Below are 21,076 nucleotides of genomic sequence, written 5' to 3' on the forward strand. Positions count from 1 at the left end.
GTCGCATACGGTTTCGCGGCTCGGCATCCTATCGACGAGGAGACGTAGTGCCGTTGTTTGCTCTCGCGCGAATCGATCCGGTCGCGAAGTGCGTCGGTCCCGCGTCGATCTCGCGATCTCGCGATCTCGCGATCTCCCGATCTCCCGAGCGCCGAACCGACCGCGACAACGAAGGAAAGAAAGATCGCGGCCGCGAGCATGGCCGACGGCGAGGACGCGGCTCGGAAGACGTTCGATCTGATCGATTCCGCGGTCTTCGTGGGAATGCTGGGAATTTCCGCGATCGTCGGCGTCTATTACGCGTACGAGTCGAGAAAGAACGCGGACGCGGTTCGCGAGTACCTGGTGGGCGGCCAGAACATGTCCATTTTCCCTATAAGCATGTCTCTGATAGCCAGGTAGGAGAAGAGTCGCGCCTCTCTTCGACCGCAGCCGGAATAAATTCCGTGGGCTCCAATTTTCAGTTACATATCGGGGATATCGATCCTCGGTCTGCCCGCCGAGATGTACGTGTTCGGCACGCAATTCTGGTGCGGGGTGATCTCGGACTCGTTCGTCTCCCTGACGATGGCCTTCGTTTATCTGCCGGTGTTCTACGGTCTCGGGATCACTTCTTCCTACGAGGTAGTACTCCCCGCCGTCGCAAAAGTACATGTAAATCGGCACTGACCGCGCGCAAACCGGGCTCTTTCAGTATTTGAAGCTGAGATTCAACGACGCCGTCCGTCTGATGGGTTCCGTGATATTTCTGATCAAAATGGTGAGTAGTAGTGGCCGCGCGACGAGCGAGCAAGCGGCGCCCACATCCAAATTCAAGGACGGATTGTCGTCGTAGCTCCTCTACATCCCACTGGTGATATACGTTCCCGCGCTGGCGTTCAATCAAGTGACGGGCATAAATTTGCACGCGGTCGCCCTGCTGGTCTGTGCAGTTTGCATATTTTACACGACCCTGGTAAGAAGGAGGCGAGTCGCGGCCGTTCGAACGCGCCAGTTCGCGATCAGCGTAATGGCGGAACCGCGTGTTCCAGGGCGGCCTGAAAGCTGTCGTATGGACAGACGCTATTCAGACCATCGTGATATTCGGAGGTGTGATCATCGTTGCGGTTTACGGGACGCACCGAGTAGGCGGGATCGATCTCGTCTGGCGGAGAAATCGCGACACGGATAGAATCGAGTTTTTCAAGTAAGAAACGCGCTGGGGAACAAAGAAAAAAACAGAAACCTAGAAACCTTTACCGCCGCGAATTTCGGCGAATTCCGTTCGCGCTTCCGGTTGTCTGAACCGCTCGATTCTTCCGACCCTCAGCATGGATCCGAATCCGACGACGCGGCACACCTTCTGGTCCGTGGTCGTTGGCAACTATTTGAACTGGCTGGCGTCCTGTTCGGTGAACCAGGCGATGGTGCAGCGATGCTTGGCGATGCCGAACCTGAAAATGGCAAACGCGTAAGCGAACACGTTTCTTCGCGCGGTTCTCCGCCGTCTCTCCTCTATTTATCGTAATTTCGTGTCTACCTTTCGCGCGTTCTTTAGAACGATCGCGATAATGGCGATCGGCATAATAATCATCGTCTCGTTGTGTTGCTACACCGGCCTGGTCGTGTTTGCAGCGTTTCACGATTGCGATCCGGTCAAAACCAAGGTAACGTCGCGATACCACCCGCTCGCTCGCGTCTCGCATTCGTTTTTGTTCGCGCCACTCAACGCGATTCGTTCCAGCAAATAGGTAAATCGGATCAGCTGTTGCCTTTCTACGTAATGGAATTGTCCACCTCGATACCCGGACTGCCGGGCCTGTTCGTCGCCTGCGTGTTCAGCGCAGCCCTCAGGTAAGCTGTCCGCGTCGAGAGATCTCGTCCTCGTTCTCTCGATCACCTCGTCGGCGGTCAACGGCCGACGGAATATCAGCGTCCGCGTTTCGTTGCAGCACCATGTCCACCGGCTTGAACTCCATGTCCGGAGTGATATTCGAGGACATGATAAAACCGTGGCTGCGAGGGCCCATTTCGGACACGGCTGCCAGCCGAACGATGAAAGCCACGGTGGTCGTGATCGGTATCGTTTGCATGGCTCTGGTGTTTCTCGTCGAGAAACTCGGCGGTCTGATTCAGGTGAAGTCTCTCGTCTTCTCCACTCTCCTCTCCCCAGCCCCTTCCTTCGTCGTTCCGATCCGTCGGACTAATCTGCATTCTACGTATACGTATTCCAAAGACTAGTATTTCGAGCACGATGCTCTCGCTTGCATTTGAACGTTTCGCAGGCCGGCAAGAGCTTGTCGAGCATCACCGCGGGACCGTTGCTCGGAATGTTCACTCTGGGCATGTTCTTCCCGAGCGCCAACTCCGCGGTAAGCAAACCGATCGATCGTTCTTTTCACTTTCGGACCGTTTCCGATTAACGGTGCGACTCGCGACAGGGCGCGATGGTCGGTGGTCTCGCGGGCTTGGCTCTGGTCGCCTGGATCTCGCTCGGCACCCAAGCGGCCGTTTCCACCGGGGAGATCGTGTTCCCCGCCAAGCCTGTGTCGATCGAGGGATGCCCGGAATCGATCAAGAATCGCGTCGGCAATCTGACGACGATCGCCGATACCGCGAGCAGGTGCGCGCCGAACGATCGTCCCCGAATCGCGCGGTGACCACCGAACACCGTTCATTTCGTTTTTGCCGGTTCCAGGGAACAACCGTTTCTCCTCTACAGGATGTCCTACCTTTGGTACACGTGGGTCGGATTTCTGATAGCGATCTCGATCGGCTTGCTCGTCTCGTGGATCACCGGGTCGAACCGATGCAAACCGGGGGACGAGAAATTATACACGCCGGCGGTACGCCCTTTCTTGCGGTCCAAAGCGGCCACGAGCGGCCAACGGGTCCGCGCTTTCGACAAGGTTTCGATGGAACTCGGGAAGATCGAAATGGATGCGTCGAGGAACCAGTAAGGAATCCAGCCGTCTTCCGGGATACGCGGAATTCGCCGTAGCTTGCCGATCTGCGGTCAGTCGTGGAAGATCAACGGACGCAATAATATACGTACACGTGATATCATACAATATAATATACTATAGCATAATATAATACAATATAAATATACACACATTTATCGTAGATTAGAGCTTTGCGCGACGCGTACACGTCAACGCGTATGTTCGTATTACGTCGCGCGATGGATCCGTGGAAGCTGCTCGAAGGAGAAACTAACGAAACTGACAACGTTACGCTTCCGATCGTTTCTTCGTCTCTCCGTTTCTCTCGCAGGATTCTCGTAGCATTCGCGTAGTCGTCGTTTTCGTGATTTCGACGAGCCGCGGCCTGCTCTTATCGCAAAATCGTGCCAGCGATTACTCGCGTTTAATCGTCTTCGTTGCGCCACCGCGATCGATGGAGCTCGCGACTAGACGACAAAGGTGGGAACTGTTCGGAGCCCAGATGTCGTCGAGCAAAATTCGTCGTTGAGAACGAGACGGGACGTCACCGTCTTTGAATCGAAAATCTAAAATCTCAGAAGAACCGGATAACGTTAAGACGCGAGTGGCGACATGCCGATCGTTCTGGGATCCTGCTGGCCCGCCTGCGCGGGAGGCACCAGCTGAGGGCCGTTCTCCAAGTTCCGTAAAAGTTGGTTCAACCAGTGTTTGGTGGACGCGTCCTCTTGGAGGCAGGTCGCGAACGTGTTGTTGTCTCTCAGCTGATCCGGCAGGCACTGTCTCAACGCCAGCAACGCCCTGCAACGAATTCGCTCGGTAACGCGTGTAACGCGCGTAATAAGCGGAAACAGTGGCTGGACGCACCTCGCGTTGTCCGACAGTCTCAAGTAACATCTGACCACGTGCTTCAAGAGCCTCGCGGACGGATCCTTGGCCAAGGACAAGACCATTTTTCCCAGAATCATCGCGACGTGGCTGAACCTGTCGTAGGTTTGGCAAATGTACGATAGACCGCTGTCGTCCAACAGAATCTTTTGCAGGATGAACGTAGCCACTGTTTTGCTGAGCTCGGACCCGCTCTCCATGATCCGCAAACAGAGCGGGATGATCTCGGTGGTGAGCAGGAACGTGATCACTTCTTGCTCGTCGGTCTTGACCAGCGCTCCTATCACGCCCAGACTCGTCAATCTGAGGTACTCGAACGGCCTCGTCTTGCTGATCGTGTGCAGAAACGGGTACAAGAACAAGGGGATATGGGCCTGGAAAAGCAAAACGGTTCTTATAAAACGACAAGAATACGGGCATAGAAGTTCTGGCGTACCTGCAGAAAAGCCGACCTGGTCTCGGGGTGACTGGCCACGCACTGCAGCAAAGCCAACGCGTTGCACACACGGTTGCTTTGGTAGGCCGTCAGCGTGGCCGGATTGATGGCAGGATAGATGCTGATAATTTCCTGAAGCAACGAAGCCGACGTACCGAACGAGTGCCACAGCATGGGGGCCAGGTCGGGGACGACCTCGCGTTTCTTGCTCAACTCCATCAGCGCGTTCTCTCTGGTTTCGGGGTTCGACAACTCGGTGATCCACGTGTATACCTTTTCTCGGTCCACCGAAGACTGAAGCGCAGCGGGGCTCTGCTGCGAACTCATTCTATCCGTTTGTCTACCGTTCGCAGTTCGTCGATCGGCTCCGAAACCTCGCTTGTCACAGGATACGCTAGGTCCGCGAGTCTCGAATCGAATCTACGGGATCCGGATCGAGTCGAGTACTCGTCGTTCCGGCTATTTGCCGGGTGATCGGTCTTCGAGTCAGCTCGAAAACAAATTTTGAGGTTAGCCTCCGAATCGACTTCGATTCGCCGCGATCCGCGACACGGTGACGGAACAAGTTCCCTTTGGCAACGTACCACGAATCGGCAACACCCCGGACCCTAGAATTCTTCGTTTCGTGCCGTAGATAACGCTACGTAGGAACGCTACGAATCAAGGGTTTTCGATGGCTGTGCAATACTTGCGCTTTCTCGTAATTTCGGGTTATGAAACGAAACGATAACGGTAAATAACGATACGAAACGAAACACAACGTCCAACTTTGAATGATGCTTTGCAAACTTCACCGTCAGGTGGCTACGCGTCGCCGCGAACGACCGAGAACGCGAGACAACGAGATGCGCCGATGTCGTGCTGTCTTGCTCACTCGTTGTTTCCTCTCTTTGTCAACGAGGGCAGCACCGTTCAACCGTGAATCGTCGGCCAATCGGAGCAAGGCAATTCAAAAATGTCGTTAAATTCTCGTTGCCCTCGGATGTACGTACTTCTTTGTCGTCAGGTACAGTGTCGATAATTAGAACGGTATAGACTTTAATCGAGTTCCTTGATTACGAAATAAAATTCCTTTGTGTATTCTCTTAATCAAATTTAAATAGTAGAAGATATTCTCTTGGTTCCAAATATATTTACAGATTTATTTTTTACGCTATGTGCGGAGGCGGAGGAGGTATTTGCATTCCAGTAGCTAGAAGCGCGGGTGGTGGAGGAACCGGATTAAACATCGGAGGTCTAGGCGGTGGTGGTACAGGTACCATCGGCGGTCCCAAACCTGGCCTTATGAGAGGTACCGGTGGCGGTGGTACTTTGCCGATCGATGGTTTTTCATTCTTGAACGCAAATTGCAGGAAAAACTGCTTGGTATCCTTGTTCCAATGCGTCCAAAACTTCCCTTCCGCTTTCTCGACTTCTCTGCTAGGCACCTGTAAGGTACGTATAACATTTACAAACGATTTCCAACTCACGAATCTTGCCGTATATTTTATTTACCTTGAACGCTATAGTTTCATAAGGTTCCGCTGCAAACAACAAGTACTGCCATTTGCGGTCCGGTGGTTCGACCTTTTGTTCATAGGCTGACATGAACCTGTGCCTCGGGATTACATTGTCCGCAACCTCTGGATAATCCACTTGGAACAGTAAACTCTGTTGCCCGGTTTCCGGATCGCGTTGTTTGGTTACTCTGTAACCCGGTCTTCCAATTTTCACGAATTTCTTGGGTTCTACTCTAGGTTTCTCCGGTGCGAGAGTCTGCGGTGCCTCCTTGGCTTCTTTGGCAGCCCTTCTAGCTAGATTAGCTTGATGCTTTTTACCTTGCGTGTGAGCCAGATAACTACCCTCGTTGTTGTGAAGAGTAAGACACAATTTACATTCGTAAGACCCTAAGTGATTCTTCATAAAATACGGATCTTTGTTCAGATCGATAGTTTCTAACGCCAACTGTCGTAGACGTTCTCTTCTGTCCCGGTTGCTTTCCGACCAAGAAGCTACACCTCCGCCTCCAGTTTTGCCTCCTGGACGATTTTGGAAATCCATTTTTCTTCCCGGATCAACTTTCTACCTTTCGGAGCAGCGTATAATCGATTATTGTCCTTTCCTGTGTCTATTATAAACAACAAACAACGCGACGAAAATGTTTGTTCGACCAGCGTGTGGACAACGATAGTTCCACCACCGGCGGTTAGAGGCAGCACTCGTTCTCGATTCTCGATTCTCGATGAGCGATCCATTTCGAGATATCGAGTTTGGCGAGAGCTCTGTACGAGGTCGCGCGACTCTGGCGGCCGCGAAATTTTTGAAAAGATGCGACTTTTACGAACGAAACCATGGCGCGTCGGCCCGTCGACGACGGGCACATTGGACGAATGTCGCAATAGGAAATTGCTCTTGCCGTTTCTCCCCGACTCATTCGTCTCCGAGCGAAGAAGAATATAATCGGAGCGATTCGCTGAATTTATTGGATAATCGTGAATGTACCGGCCAAGAAGAGTCGTCCGATTCGCTGCGCTCAAAAAACGATGTTTGTACACGTCCGGGGATATCGATATGGATATGGACACAGTGTGGCACGATTCGTGTCGCGCGTCTCGTTCGCACGACACAAGCGGGTGAAAAGGGCATCTGCCAGTCACAACATCGAACGGTTTCGATAAAGGCGAATCAACGGCGACGAAGCGCATCGAGATGACCCTTTTCGAAGCCACCGTCTTCCGGCACGTCGCGACGCGCCAAGAAAAAAAGAAAAAAAAGAAAAAAAAAAGAAAAACGATGGAAAACCATCGAAGCTAATCCGAACGCAAAAAACTCGGCAGTTTCGAGTCGAAGCGACGTCGGTTTTTCTACGGTGCGCGCCTAGACTTTCCTGTTATCGCCTCGTATCGCCTCGTGGACGGGAACCGCGTACGTCTCGATAGGAAATTCCAGTTGGCATCGAGGCATCGACGGGCCAGTTATCGATCTTCCGATGGATTTTTTCGTCTGCGCGAGATACCGAGTCTCTCGTGGTCCCTAGTCGCGCGGACCCGGAGACGCGAGCTCGGAGACGCGAGCTCGGAGACGCGAACTCGGAGACGCGAACTCGGAGATGCGATCGCGTCGCGAGAAGCGTAAAACTCGTGGAAAAATTGTAGACGCGACGAGGTCGAGTCTAGCAGAAGCCCGAGGGAAAGGGGCGGACCGAATCGGACGATAGAGAATACACAGACGCATCCGAGATGTCTTCGTCGAGCGTAGGAAAAACCGAGCGTCGTCCGGCCAGCAACCACCGGCTAAACGGGCAACGAGAGAAGGCAATTTCAAGAGCGCGTCCCAAGTTTGGTAGCGTGCCGGGGTCATCGTCGCCGGAAAGGTTATCGATGATTCGAGGAAAGGTGGGGAGATTTTTGTGCGCCGTCAACGTATTCTTTGGCGGCGAGCAGGCCATCGGAACTGTAATCGAGCGTAATCGAGTGCCGCGCGTTGGACCGCACACGTTCGGTAAAACCGCGACGAAGGGATCGATCGAGGAAGGGGAGGGCCGAGGAGAGGTTCGATCGGGTCGGGAGCGCGCACCGATCCCGCGATTCTCGCCGCGAATCGTTGGAGTCATGGAGACGAGGTGCTGGGCGAGAGCGATCCGGAAAGGCTTCGACGGCTCGAGAAGCAGGCGGGTCCTGTGGCTGTACGGCCTGGCCGCGTTCACCAGCATAACGATGTTCGTGGCGTTTTGGTTCACGAACGCGTTCCAAAACGCGATCCTGTCCAACTTGGAGCTGCGAAACGGCACGTCGGCGTATCTGCTATGGCAGCAGCCACCGGTCGGTCTGCTGCTCAGCGTCTACGTGTTCAACTACACGAACCTGGACGAGTTCGAGAGCGGAAACGCGACGAAGCTGCGGGTGCAGGAGGTCGGCCCTTTCGTCTACCGGGAGAATCTGAGCAGAGTGAACGCGGAGTTGCACGAGAACGGGACGGTCACCTATCAAGAGAAGAGGACCTTCGAATGGGTGTCCGGCGAGCCGGACGATCAAACGGTGATCGTCCCGAACGTTCTGCTCGTGTCGATTCTCGCCTTCTCCCGAAACTTGCCCTACGTGATGCAACTCTTGTTGACCATGCTGCTTTCCGGCCTGCGTTCCAAGCTGTTCCTCGAGTTGCCGGTCGGCGAATTCCTTTGGGGCTACGAGGACGAACTCTTTCGCGTGATCAAGCCTTACTCGTCGCTCAAAGTCAACATTCCTTTCGAGAAATTTGGGCTTCTCGCATTTGTACGTATTATGCGACCATCTCCCTCTCTCTCTCTCTCTCTCTCTCTCTCTCTCCTTCTTTCTCTTTCTTTTTCGCACGAACGATTCGTTGCAACGATCGCTCGAAACACCGCGAAACGTTCCACCGATCGCGATCAATGGATCGACAGGCGCGCGTGACTGCAAGGTCTCTGAGGTCGCGGAGAGATCATGGGCCAAGAAAACGATTCGCGGCAAATAGATCTCCGAGTCGCATCGGATCGATTCGTAAGCGATTCGTAAGCGATTCGTAAGCGATTCGTAAGCGACCCTAAACCCGATGTTAACCGATCGTCGCGATTTTTCAGAGGAGCGGCGTAAACGAGGATCGGATCACGATGCGCACCGGAGTCGAAGATCTCGAACACATCGGACTGATCGAGCGAGTGAACGGAGCGCAGGATCGCAAGGTTTGGGGGGACGAGAAATGCGACCGCGTGTTCGGCACCGACGGCAGCATGTTCCCGCCTCATTGGATCGAAATGCCGTACAACGCCACGCTCCAGGTGTACGCGAAAGACGTTTGCCGGCGTATACCGTTCGAATTCGAACGCCGCGACTATGCCCACGGCATTCCCACGTATAGGTAAGCGAAATCGTTTTCCCTCCGTTTCCCAGCGGCCCTCGTCGTTGTATCGCTGTCGTTGCCAGGTTCCAACTGGCGAGCAACGTTTTCACGACGACGCCCGACGAGAACAGCTGCTATTGCCAAAAGGATCCGAACGATCTCGACTCGAGAAGATGTCCACCGGCCGGGACCTTCAACGTTTCCAGCTGCAGATTCGGCACTCCGCTGCTGATCTCGTTTCCTCACTTTTACGCGGCGGACGAGTCTCTGTTCGAAGAGATCGAGGGTTTGTCGCCGAAGCGAGAGCATCGCGAGAGCTACATCGATCTCCACCAGGTGAGAGAGCGTTTCGACTTTTCTCGTCGCGCCTCGCCGCTGTTCTTCATCGATTTCGAAACAATTTCAGAGATTAGGCGTCACGGTGGGCACCAGAATGAAGATTCAGCTGAACATGGAGGTGCGCAAGGCGGTCGGAGTGCCGTTCGCGGATCGTTTGAAAGACGGAACGATCTTGCCGGTGATCTGGACGGACACCGAGATCGAGGAGATGCCGGAATCCGTGAAGCAGCTGCTCTATCGGAGCCACTATCTCGTGAACGCGATCGAAGCTGGATTTCAGTGGTGCAGTCTGGTCGGCGTCGTGCTCTTCTTCGGTGGTCTGGTCGCCGCGTTCAAGAAAGACGAGGAGCCGCTCCAAGACATCAAACTCGAGTCGTCGAGGGACCAAAGAAAAATCCGGCAAGACGTCGTTGCGGCAACGTGAATCGTTTCGATACTTGCCTTTCATCGATTGTCGCCGCCGTTTCCGATACCAACGTCGAGGCGAACCGTGGTCGCGATCGAAGAGCCTTCGAAAGAGACTCGATCGCTCGGTTTCTCGTTCCGGTAAGGAGAGAGTTCCGATTCGTGGATGGGGATCGACCGACCGACCGAGCAACCGATCGATCGATCGACCGACCGACCGACCGACCGACCGACCGACCGACCGACCGAGGTGTCCCAGACGTTTCCATGTTCCATCGATCGCGTCGAACCCGCGTGAAGCGAAACGCGACGACGGCGCGACGCTTATCGAGCAAGAATCTCGACATCTTCGTTGTTTACGTTCGCGATCGATTCGGTCGCACGCGAGCGCAAAACGAGAACGCGAACGCGAACGTCGGAGCGATCCACTTCCGTCGAATCCGATAACCGAGGTCGCATCGAACGACGTACGGCGAGACACGAGATAACTGCTGTATTATTTTTTCTCGAATTTATCGCGACCGAACGCGTTCAACGGCAACAAGTTCTCGCGCGATGGGGCAGGATATCTGCGAACACGCGGCGGTCGATTAGTTCCGATTAGTTTCGGACGTTCGGACGTGGCACGAGATTCGAAGATTCGAAGATTCGAAGATTCGAGAGAGCAAACCAAGCACGGTGTACCTGTCTTATAAAACATTTATTCGTCTCCACCGAATCGCTCGACGATCGAATTGACACGAATCCGACCGATTTAAAAACCATTTCGCAGTTTTATTGCCTGCTCGCGCTCCAAAGTGGTAGAAAACTAATTTTTACCTAAGAATATGAACCTAACCGCGATCCATCTGAAACAACGAGACGTTTAGAACGATAGGCGCGTATACTCGAACCGGTAACGAATAACGGATAGGAGGAGCTCGATCGTTGCGGAGTGCGCGCTGTTCGAGTATGTACAAACTGATAAAAAAATACGTATTTCCTATTTGCTATTTACTATCTACGCGTGCACGCACGCGTTCATTGGACGGAACGATTTCGTAGGCGGCTCGCGTCGACGAGCCCCGCCGATTCGAATCGACGATCCGGAATCCTGTTCCAGATTCGAATTTCTTTACGGTTCTTTCGCCAACCTTCGGAGAGTCTCTCCTCTCTCTCTCTTTCTCTCCTTTTTCTATCGCTTCCTCGATCACCTACGTACACGTATTTCTAGAATAATACAAGTTGCAATCAACGGAGGAGCTCTTTTGCTACTTTTCGCTTTTCGATCGGACGATTTTTACTCGACCCGAGTAAATTAGGTGCGTCGAGAACACGGCACAGTTCTTGAAAACGGTGAGTCGTGTACCAGGTACCGTTAAGCGGCGCAGCCTAGCACTCTCTTCCTTTCTCCGATCGAACGTTTGTTCGTTTATTCGTTTAAATCCCAACGTACCGACACCGACACCGACAACCGTCACCGACAACCGTCACCGTCCCGCGACCCCGATCCCGACACCGACACCAAAACACCGACACCGACACCGGCTCGAATTCGAGCCGGGCATTTGGAAGCGAACGCGACCCGAGTTTATCGTTTCTTCTTCTCTAGCAGAGCCGTTTCTCGTTCTGCTTCTACCGTTTTTATTTGTTCGACCGTATCGAGCGCTCGCGTCGCGTGTCTCGAGTCTCGAATCGACAGTGAGAGGGAGATAGATAGATAGATAGATAGAGAGAGAGAGAGAGAGAGAGAGAGAGAGAGAGAGAGAGAGGAAGAGAAAGAGAGAGAGAGAGAGAAATCGAGGATCGAGCGTCTGGTCGTGCGTCGGGATTCGAGAATGATCTGCGAATAATCAATCCGGTGTCGGGGGGAAGTCGAGGAACCGAGTTCGAACCGAGTCGACAGAGTCTAGCGAGTCGATCTACTTGGAACCGGCGGAATTCTGGAAAGCCGGATTCAGCTGACCGGTTTTACCGGCGCTGGCGTTCGATGGTAACGGATTGCTCAGATGAAGTTTCTCTTGACGTTTCGCGGCACGCGCCAGGCAGACGAGCGCGCCGATTAAAACGACCGCGCCGATAGCCGCGAGCGCTCCGGAGACGGCCGATCGAGCGATCGGCGGCGCGTCCACCGCCATCTTCATCAGGCTCCGCATCTCCTCGGGGAGCTCGTCGATGCCCTGGAAACACGGAAACGATGTACGTGAGCGCGGGCGCAACATTTTCGGGAAATCTCCGGAAATTTCGGGAATCCGTTCTGCTCGAAACGATACTTGCGTCCTCGAACCACATGATGGGGAAAACGATGTCGGGAAACGTGGCGACCTGCTTGATGTCTCGCACCTGACTGACCGCCAGATTGATCTGAACCCTCGCCTTCGCTCTCAGCGAGGTGCCCATCATCGGCTGCACGTCGATGTAGAACTGATGGTTCTCTTCGACCGGCGGCGATATCCCGTTTACGGCCTCGCGCAGCGCTGGATCGGCTGGAACAATGGTCGCGCGTGGAAACGCGTTGAAACGCTGAGAAAACGCTGGGAGGAAAACGGTGGGAAAACGGTGGGAAAACGGCGGGAAAGGAGCGCGAGAAAAGTCCGCGAGCGAGGGGCCTTACCGAGATAAAAGTGCGGGAAGCTGAGGAGAACCGGCGACTCGTATTGGCAAAGGGACGCGTTGAAGGTGCCCTCGGGCGCGCACGGCGGCCCCGCCGGGCAGAAGCATCGCTGCGATTCTACTCTGCCGGCGGATCCGAACGCGTCCTGGGACGGGACGAATCTGTAGCCGGGAATTCCGCCGGCGGTGGTCACCTCCTCCTGCGAAACGGAACGATTCGTTCAGAGTTTGTACGGGCGGTTTCGCCACGGATCGCGTCTCACCTTGTAGACCAGAGGCAGGGCTCGACAGAGATCCTTGTCGAAGATCTTGAGGACCGTTTGCTTGGTGATGCGCGGAGGGAAGATGCTGCCGTCGCTGCCGGCGACGCTGTCGCACTCCGGCGTGGTCCAGTGACCCAGGCTGCTCTTTCCGTTCCACTTGTCGAGAACCCCGTACTTGGAGATGTCCCCTTGCCCGGTGAAGATGGTGAACCAATCGGGCATCGTCGCGTTCTTGCCGTACATCAGCCCGAACTGGTCGTAAGGCAGCTTCTGCTCCTTCGGCACGACATCCTTGGCCAGCTTGAGCAACGGGTCGTCGTAGCCCCAGAGCAGCTGCCCGATCGACACCTCGACGAACGGCTTTATCCGCAGGATGTCCATGATCGAGGCCATCGCCAGTCGCAGGAAACGGGCCGCGTGCTTCGATTGACTGGTCGCCGAGAGCATCGGCACGTTCGGCACCACCACCAAGTCCTCCTCCGTGCCGATCGATTTTTCCTGAAACGATCGAGCGGCGCGCACCCTTTTCATTCTCCGATCCCGATTCGAGAGGAGCGTTCGCTCCCGCGTCGCCGCGTCGCCGCGTCGCCGCTTCGCTGTTTCGAAAACGCGAAGAGAACGCGCGTCGACCGTTATCGATGCGAACGAGCGATATTGTTCGCGCGAGTCCGCATTGTTCTTCCGAACAATACCGACGATCGTGAGAATCGAGGTGTCGCGCGTGTTCTCGGAGAAACGTGCCACGTTGGCCAAACGTTGGCCGCACGCTTGCTTTTGCTTTTGCTTTTAATTCACGGAAGCGCGTTGCTCCGCTATTACGATCTTACTCAACCCGACTATCGTTACCTAGCAGCACCGTTGCGTCATACCCCGCGACCCGACTTACTCTCGAGAACTTTTACGAGAAACCACGCCGCCCTTCCTCGCGGCTGCCGCTCTACCACCACCATCGCCACCATTTTCCGTTCTCTCCCCCTTTTCCCTTTTCCCTATTCCCCGTTCCCTATTCCCTTTTCGTTTCCCGTTTGCTCCGATCGTCGTCTCGACGTTCGTTTACGCGGAAACGGAGCGGCGTTCGAGCGCGATCCAGGAAGGCGACGGCGAGCGAGATACGCGTAACGCGTACGCGCAACGCGCGATCGAAATCGAGTGCTTACCGGCGAAAAGACGAACTGTTTCTTCACTTTGTACGACACGGTGTCGTTGTCGTTGAATTTAACCTCGACCTTTTCCCATTGTTGCACGTACACGTAGGGACCGAGCTCCATCAGCGTCGGTTTCTCCCCGTCGTTCAAAAACTCATCGGCGTTCGTCATGTTGTAGATGTAGATGCTCAGCTGAGGAGACACCGGCGGTTCCTTCCACCATTTGAAGGTGCGGCCACCCTCGCGCAACGCGATCTCCCTGTTGAGCAGGACGTCGACCAGTTTCGGAAACACCGCCGCCAAGATCGCCGCCGCGATGATCAGCAGAGCGCCCACGGCCACCGCAGCCCCTGCAATCGAATCGAATCGAATGGAAATTGATCGTCGTCGTCGTCGTCGTCGTCGCACCCGCGGAAGTCGCGAGGAATCGCAGAGATTCGAGTCCGTCGACACCGATCGCGAATCGAGGAACCAAGAAACCAAGAAACCAAGAAAAGAAAGTGGTCGTCTCGCGCCCGCAACCTCTGCAACGTCCGCAACGCCCATGCTCGCGCTCGTCCCGAGATCGGCTTTGCTTTCTATCCCGTCGAGCGAGCCCCGCTCGTCGCGTCAACGATTTTTGGTCATCGATTTTCGGTTTTGCCGGAGATCGTCGCAACTGGGCGAATTCGACGAGTCTTCGAATTCGCTGTTCTCGACCGATCCGTTCCTTACCGGCCATATTCGGACTGCCAACGTGTTCGCGTCGGTTTCGATCGGTCTTGGGAGACGACGAAATTTCGCAGGACGCGTCGCGCGACGCTCGTGCTTTGCGAAACGTCGCTTTCGAGGTTCTCGAGACCTCGAAAGACGATCGCGAGCCGTCGATACCTCGAAGTTTTGCTCGGCCAACCAACCGTGCGATGTCGCGAGCATGCCAGTGCGTTCGCGGCTCGCGGTGCGACCACGATCGCAGCGGCGATCGACCGGTTAAATTTTTAGTCACGTAGACGAAAAGGCACGTACGCGACACCGTGCCACCGCGCGAGCCGGCCTTCGAAACGGGCGGTCCTACTTTTTCCCGCTTGGTCGCATCGCCGCGCCTATCCCGGCTTCCGTATTTCCGATTCTTTTGAAAAACGATGACTCGATCGCTTCGATCGTAGGCTTCCTCGAACGATCGGATCTGGTCGTGCGTCGCGTCGCGTCGCGGCGCGGCGCCTCGATCCGAGACGCGATCAGAAATCAGGAATCCGCGTCCGATCGATCGAGAACTCCTACTCCAGGAATTTTCCTCGGATTATCGAGAGTAAGAATCGCGCGAGTACGGGCGCGTGCTCGATGGCGACGGCGATCGAGAATGCGCGACGCGACTTGTCCGCTCGTGGACGTCACGCCTCCGACCTTACAAAATCCTTCGAGCCGGTGTCGCGACCTCGAGAGACCAGTACTTTCCATCGAACGCGACGCGTGCACAAACTAACCGAACGACTTTGTTTTTTGGCCGTAAACTCAAACGCTCGGCTCGCGTTCTCGCGGCGTAGCGTGGCGTGCCGCGGCGTGCCGTGGCATGGCGTGACATCGCGCGCGGCGCCGCATCGTCGTCGTTGCGTTCGGCATCGATTCGCGCGACAGAAATTCGTCGAAGCGACCGCGACTGGGATTACGAAACGGATACCCCGATCGATCCGATTCGATCGTGTCCAAGTTGTCGAAGGTGTCGAAAGGAATGCGAAGCGACGCGAGCCGCGCCGCGGCGTCGGTCGGCGCGAAAATTCCCGATCGTGTTTGCGGAGTACGCGAATTTGCGATTTGCGAATTCGCTGTAACATTCGATTTTGGTAGGCGCGGCGCTCGGATAACCCAGTTTGTAACCGGTGGGTAACCGATCGGGCATTCGAGCGCTCTCGACGCGTTTTTACAGATTTTTCCGCGTGCACGCACGCATCGCCACGCGCCTCGCGTTTCGCGTTTCGCGTCGCCACGCACCGCCACGCACCGCCACGCACGGCCACGCACCGCCACGCCTCGGACGGGAACGTCGTATCCTCGGTGATCCAATAAAACGGCTAAACCCTCGGTTTTACGCGCGCTATATTTTCATTGACTCGCGCTCTCTCTCGGAACGCGGGGCGAGGGTAAAGTCGAAAAGAACGGGTCGAGCGGATCGTCGATCTCGATCGAAATCGAATTTCTAAACGATTGTTGCGCGAACGGGAAAATTCCCACGGCTCGTCGCGGCGATGGGAACCGTCGCCGAGAGATCCGAAGAAGCGCGGAGCCCGTGAAGAGCAGGGCCCGGACGAAGGACCGAAAGACGCGACGGCGCGTGCTCTTTGTCCTTGACACGACCATTCGATGGGCAGTGTTTCGCATGGAAACGAGCGGACGAGGATTCGACGGGCCGTCGTCGCCGTCGCGTCGTTGTACACGATCGAGGGAAATTGTTTGGCACGAGACGGCAACGACTGCGCGGCTACTGCCAAGACGAAAGAAACTCTTGATAGTTTTACGCAGAAAACCAGAGCGAGAGGCTCGCTTTCGACGCGTTCCTATTCTCACAGTCACGATATCTCGACGAATCGCCTGCTGCGCCGCCGTTGCTCGTTTTCTCGTTTGCTCGACTGCTCGGCCCGCGTTCTTAACGCGGTTTTCAACGCGCTGAAACGAGGAAGCGAACCTGAATTATCCATGTATTGTACGCGCGTCCGAGCCGACCGTTCGTTCGCGTACACCGGTCGGTTTAACCGTCGGTTTTTACCGAAATCGCTCTTACTTTCTTAGAACCGCGACTCGAACGAAGCTCGGTCTTTACAACGAATTACCGATCGCTGCTCCGCGTACGGAAGAACCTAAGCGTACGCACCTAACAGGTGAAAGCGCAACACCACCGAGCGAACCGTTCGGCGAAAGATCGAGTCGGCCGTTCCGTCTCGTTGCTACCTTCTACTTCTATGCGTGCACGCGTCTAGGCGCGTACGATTCGCGCGTATCTCGGGGAAAGATGCGCGCAACGACCCGGCCAACTTGGAGTTTTTTCGCAACGAGAAATGGGAAACGAGGAACGGGAAACGGGAAACGGGAAATAAATATATATATATATATATATATATATATATATATATATATATATATATTCGTATTATATGATGTATAATATAATACGAATACGCTCCCGTTTCCTCGGCCGCTCGGTCCGCGAGGTGCGGCACGGTCTAGGTAGCTCCTGCTCGCCGTCGCCGACATCGACTCGAAAGGAATGCGATCGAACGTTCGCCGGATCGGACGGACGAGTGGTCGCGATGGAAGGTACGCGCGTAGAACGACGCCGACGACGACGCAACTGGCTCGAAGCGCGACCCGCGACCCGCGACCCGCGTGTCCCAGCGAGCAAGGAATCGCTCGCGCGTTGCATCACGGAAAGAGGCGATTCTGACATCTCGTCGCGTCCTCGTTTCCCTTTTTGCAGTCTACATTTCCCGATCCGGCGCTCGGCGAGGTTCGATCGACGAACGATCGCGATCGCCGACAAGAGCGAAGGACGGATCGGCGACGAAAACGAAACGACGACGTTGCTGCGCGAGCTTCGATCCCGAAAGCCGAACCTACGTCTACACCTACCTACGCGTACTTGTCGGCAATTACTCGCTATTATATAAGGCTACGCTTCCTGCTCTTACTCGGAAGGTTTCGCGCCTAGCAAACGAAGCGACTCCACACGGTCGGAACGTCGGCGTGCGCAAACCAGATCGGACGGCCTCGAGCTCGAGTCCATCCGAGCCTTTGATCGTCCAATAATTTGGCCGCTACTTTTCCAATCTGGTAAACGCCTCGCCGCCGTGCCGGTCTCTCGTCTTCCACGTTCCACGTTCCACGCTCCACGCTCCACGCTCTACGCTCCAAGTTCTGCTTGGACCAGGCCTGGGCGACTGTTAGGTTTATCGCTGTCGAGGTTTTCCAATGAAACCGGACTCGGCTCGATCGTCGCGATCCTACGCATCGAGGATTGGAATCGGAGAGCAGTGTTACGTTGCAATCTCGCTGCTCCGCGAGTTCCTGTTCCTACCTGTTCGAAGCGAGACGGCGACGAAAAGTTGCATAACGAACCGATCAACGACAGAAAAAAAACCAATAATAGACCCGGAATAGCAAGTATCTTCCCGCTCGATCGTTCCTCGTAATGGTATCAAAGTTCGCTTTCTGACGCACGAATAATACCCGCGGGCAGTACCATTACGGACGACCATGTAACGTCGACTCGTCCCAGGACTCTAACAGCGTCGCGGTCATTTAGTCGCGACACGCAAAACTACTTTTTGCATTCGTTCGCCTCGATTCGATCATTTTTTCGTCCTCGACTGCTGCGTGCGCCTATCGAACCGACCGCCTCGCAGTTTCTGCGACATCTGCGATGCGACGCGATGCTATGCGATGCGATGCGATGCGATGCGATGCGATGCGATGCGATGCGATGCGATGCGATGCGATGCGATGCGATGCGATGCGATACGAAGCGAACGATGCCGTTTCCATTCGAGTTTCCCGCTCGCGTTCTCGTTAACGATCGCGTTCGCGCTCGCGAACTCGAAGTGAAAGTAAGAAAGAGCCCGGTTTACGACGATTGCTCGCGATTTTGACGCGCGCGGATAAGCTCTTCGGTCGCTCGTACCGTTACCGAAGATACCGAGAGGATACCTGGTTGGTGTCGAGCAATTTCGAGCGGTGCGGCGACGGTGCGCGACGAAACGTAGCTACGCGACGCGATGCGACGCGGTGACTCATTGAGCAGGCATACGAAACGACACGTTCATCGAATCGAATTAAGAGCGCATCGAGCGTGACGGTTGTGGCGCCGGTAACCGCGTTAACGATCTCGTTAACTAGCCTTCCCTCGAACGATACAACGTAGCACGTTGACGGGACGGGACGAGACGGGACGAAACGCGAGAAGAGAACGCACCGGAGAGACCCGATGTAACACCGTAACACCGTTGCGGCGATCGTCTCCGTTTCACCGTGCCACCGTTTCGTCGTTTACTTACACCATCGCCTGAGAAATCCTCCTTGCAATTTCGCGCAAATCCCACGGTGTACTCTCATCTTGATTGGTCACCGCGTACACGCGTCGACGAATTCTCGGCTCTCCCTCGTCTCTCGTCTCTCGTCTCTCGTCTCTCGTCTCTCGTTTCTCCTTTCTCCTTCCTCGCAGGCGCGTGCGTCTTCTTCTTGCGTTTAAACGACCTCGCGCGCTTCTTCTACTCCCTCTTTCCTTCTCTCTTCGATCTCCTTGACCTCCCTTCTTCCTTCTTTATCGCTCTCCTCGCGGCTACCTCCTTCTCCGACCGAGCCTCGCTCCGTCTCCCGATTTATTCGAATTATTCGGATTATTCGACTTGTTCGGTTTACGCGCGACTCCCCGAGTTTTCCTGCGGCCAGTAGTCTCAGAGTTCTTTCGATTTCGAGCCGTTCGGAGGACTCTCCGAACACGCGGCAACGTTTAGAATTTTAATACGTCCGGCCACTTCTTCTTCTCGTCGATCAGACCTTGATCATCGTCCTGCTTCTCCCCCTTCTCCTTTTCCTCCTCCTTCTCGTTGCCCTCGTCACCGTCACCGTCACAGTCACCGTTACCGTCGCCGTCGCTGTTGCTGTTGCTGTTGCTGTTGCTGTCGCCGTCGCCGTCACCGTCACCACCGTAAACGTCGGTTTCGATCGTCTCGGCGATGGTTATCGTCGTCGATGCCCGCCGATAAAGAGACCGCGGAGACTTCGAAGACGCTTCCCTCCGCGGCGCGCGAACGGGCCGCAAAGCAAAGCAGCGCAACGCAACGCAACGCAACGCAACGCAACGCGCGGCTGTTCGCGGTGGTTCGCGGTGGTTCGCGGCACGAGGATCGGTGAGAAGGAGAAAGTCTATTCTCCTTTCGAAGCGTCAAGTGTGCCACCGGCGCGGCGATCCGACGAGAACGCGACAACGACACCGAGCGCGCGCAATCTGCTCACCGGAGAAACGAGCAACGAGCAACGAGCTATCCGTCGGTTTGCAAGTTATCTCCTTCGCAAGTATCGGCTTTCTCCGCACAGTCTATCGGAACTCGCGTCGATCGAAACCGACTCCAAAAACCGATCCGTCGAAGGGCTTTGGCTCGCTCGCGTTGGATAGTTTCTTGTTCCGTTGAAACTCGTACAAAATTTAAACAGCCGTTCCGTAAAGCAACGGAACGGAAAAACGCTCGACCGAATTACCAACTAACACGGATAACGGCTGCATTCGCGTTTGCAGCCGTTCGCAACGAGACGGTCGAACACTGGCGACTCGACGGAATTTGAAAGTGCCACTGCGAACGACGCGAGTATGCAGAAGGGTCTCGAGATCGAAGGGAACGATGCGATGCGATACGATACGATGCGATGCGATTGCGAAACGAAGCGATCCCTACGAGGTCGCTCGAAAGACTACGCGCGGATGTCTAAACGAACGCTGCCCTCTTCCCGCACGACTGCATCGTGAACGGGGCAAGCATGCGGTTCAGGTGAACGATTTATTATTACCCCCACTGGTTCTTTCGCTCTCCGATTCTACCGATTCTTCTCTTCCTTCTGTCCTCTTCGTCGTGGTCTCCTTCCACGTTGCGTCCTCCCACCACCGTCACCACGACCACCACCTCAACCACCACCTCAACCACCGCCTGATCGTATAGCGCTCTCTCTCTCTCTCTCTCTCTCTCTCTCTTTCTACCAACCAGTTTTCCTCTTTCTCTGGCGGCTCGTTTTTCTTTTTCCAACCAGGAGGCGAACCGCCATCCTTCTCAGCCTTCTCTGTCACCACGTCACCACTATCGTCCCCATCTTCCATTTCTTTTTCATCTCAGTCCCGCTCCAACCTTCTACCATCTATTCGACTCTTACCGACAAACTGGCTCTGTCCGTCTTCCTTGTCGTACCGTTCCTTTTCCTCCGATGCTCGTACCAACGTCCATGCCGATTCCTATAATGCTAGGAATGCTGAGATCTCAGCTGCCCCCCCCCCCACCGTGGTCGTTACCAATCGCTGGAATCGCGTTTACGCTGATTACAACTTCCAATAACAAGTTCCCTTCCGATTTAGGGAACACACTCCCTATTTATGCAGGGCGGAAAAGTTTCTCCATAAAACGAAACGAACGGACGAGACGGAACGAAACGAAACGAGACGAGACGAGACGAGACGAGACGGTACGACACGGCATGGCACGAAATGTTCGTTGGCGCGAACGAGCGCGAACGAGCGCG

General features: G+C 55.1%; 6 protein-coding genes across 11 annotated transcripts in view; 2 read left to right on the forward strand and 4 right to left on the reverse strand.

Moving 5' to 3' along the window:
- LOC117227433 (metabotropic glutamate receptor 6) overlaps positions 1 to 1,377 on the reverse strand; it is a 9,750-nt gene extending 8,373 nt beyond the window's left edge. For 2 of the 3 annotated variants that reach the window (XM_076522167.1, XM_076522165.1), the window contains exon 1: positions 1,240 to 1,377. Coding sequence is in view for 1 of the 3 variants with exons in the window: in XM_076522165.1 (XP_076378280.1) it covers positions 1,240 to 1,312 (73 nt within the window). In the remaining 2 variants the exon portion in view is untranslated. Of the gene's footprint in view, positions 1 to 1,233 lie in introns of all 3 variants that reach the window. The other variant, XM_076522168.1, reaches the window with a different exon arrangement.
- Positions 199 to 3,090, forward strand: LOC117227438 (sodium-coupled monocarboxylate transporter 2). 2 transcript variants are annotated; one of them, XM_033482684.2, is made up of 12 exons: positions 199 to 398; positions 465 to 624; positions 695 to 760; positions 836 to 955; positions 1,032 to 1,186; positions 1,310 to 1,450; positions 1,538 to 1,646; positions 1,724 to 1,833; positions 1,932 to 2,115; positions 2,265 to 2,351; positions 2,421 to 2,602; positions 2,678 to 3,090. In XM_033482684.2, exons 1-12 carry the CDS (start codon positions 199 to 201, stop codon positions 2,937 to 2,939), a joined length of 1,776 nt encoding a protein of 591 aa, XP_033338575.2. In that variant the 3' UTR covers positions 2,940 to 3,090. The 2 variants fall into 2 exon arrangements, with proteins under 2 accessions (XP_033338575.2, XP_076378292.1); XM_076522177.1 differs by having other exon boundaries at positions 1,615 to 1,833.
- Positions 3,038 to 5,157, reverse strand: Rcd-1 (Required for cell differentiation 1). 2 transcript variants are annotated; one of them, XM_033482688.2, is made up of 4 exons: positions 4,830 to 5,157; positions 4,246 to 4,735; positions 3,789 to 4,183; positions 3,038 to 3,722 (listed from the first exon to the last, which is right to left on the reverse strand). In XM_033482688.2, the coding sequence occupies exons 2-4, from the start codon at positions 4,570 to 4,572 to the stop codon at positions 3,518 to 3,520; spliced, it is 927 nt and encodes a 308-aa protein (XP_033338579.1). In that variant the 5' UTR covers positions 4,573 to 4,735; positions 4,830 to 5,157; the 3' UTR covers positions 3,038 to 3,517. The 2 variants fall into 2 exon arrangements, with proteins under 2 accessions (XP_033338579.1, XP_076378299.1); XM_076522184.1 differs by having other exon boundaries at positions 4,246 to 5,157.
- Positions 5,158 to 5,300: 143 nt separating this feature from the next.
- Positions 5,301 to 6,430, reverse strand: Sf3a2 (splicing factor 3A subunit 2). The gene is made up of 2 exons (XM_033482695.2): positions 5,740 to 6,430; positions 5,301 to 5,672 (listed from the first exon to the last, which is right to left on the reverse strand). Exons 1-2 carry the CDS (start codon positions 6,283 to 6,285, stop codon positions 5,394 to 5,396), a joined length of 825 nt encoding a protein of 274 aa, XP_033338586.1. The 5' UTR covers positions 6,286 to 6,430; the 3' UTR covers positions 5,301 to 5,393.
- An 889-nt stretch (positions 6,431 to 7,319) lies between these two features.
- LOC117227436 (scavenger receptor class B member 1) lies at positions 7,320 to 10,810 on the forward strand. Its single transcript, XM_033482681.2, has 4 exons — positions 7,320 to 8,495; positions 8,822 to 9,099; positions 9,165 to 9,417; positions 9,488 to 10,810. The coding sequence occupies exons 1-4, from the start codon at positions 7,464 to 7,466 to the stop codon at positions 9,842 to 9,844; spliced, it is 1,920 nt and encodes a 639-aa protein (XP_033338572.2). The 5' UTR covers positions 7,320 to 7,463; the 3' UTR covers positions 9,845 to 10,810.
- Positions 10,811 to 11,207: 397 nt separating this feature from the next.
- emp (epithelial membrane protein) lies at positions 11,208 to 20,316 on the reverse strand. 2 transcript variants are annotated; one of them, XM_076522180.1, is made up of 6 exons: positions 18,847 to 20,316; positions 13,838 to 14,175; positions 12,681 to 13,178; positions 12,419 to 12,617; positions 12,082 to 12,290; positions 11,208 to 11,984 (listed from the first exon to the last, which is right to left on the reverse strand). In XM_076522180.1, exons 1-6 carry the CDS (start codon positions 18,902 to 18,904, stop codon positions 11,727 to 11,729), a joined length of 1,560 nt encoding a protein of 519 aa, XP_076378295.1. In that variant the 5' UTR covers positions 18,905 to 20,316; the 3' UTR covers positions 11,208 to 11,726. The 2 variants fall into 2 exon arrangements, with proteins under 2 accessions (XP_076378295.1, XP_076378293.1); XM_076522178.1 differs by lacking the exon at positions 18,847 to 20,316 and adding an exon at positions 17,871 to 17,919.
- Positions 20,317 to 21,076: the final 760 nt, after the last annotated feature.

The sequence above is a fragment of the Megalopta genalis genome, chromosome 5 (assembly GCF_051020955.1).
Source record: "Megalopta genalis isolate 19385.01 chromosome 5, iyMegGena1_principal, whole genome shotgun sequence".
In the NCBI taxonomy this organism is placed as follows: Eukaryota; Metazoa; Arthropoda; class Insecta; order Hymenoptera; family Halictidae; genus Megalopta; species Megalopta genalis.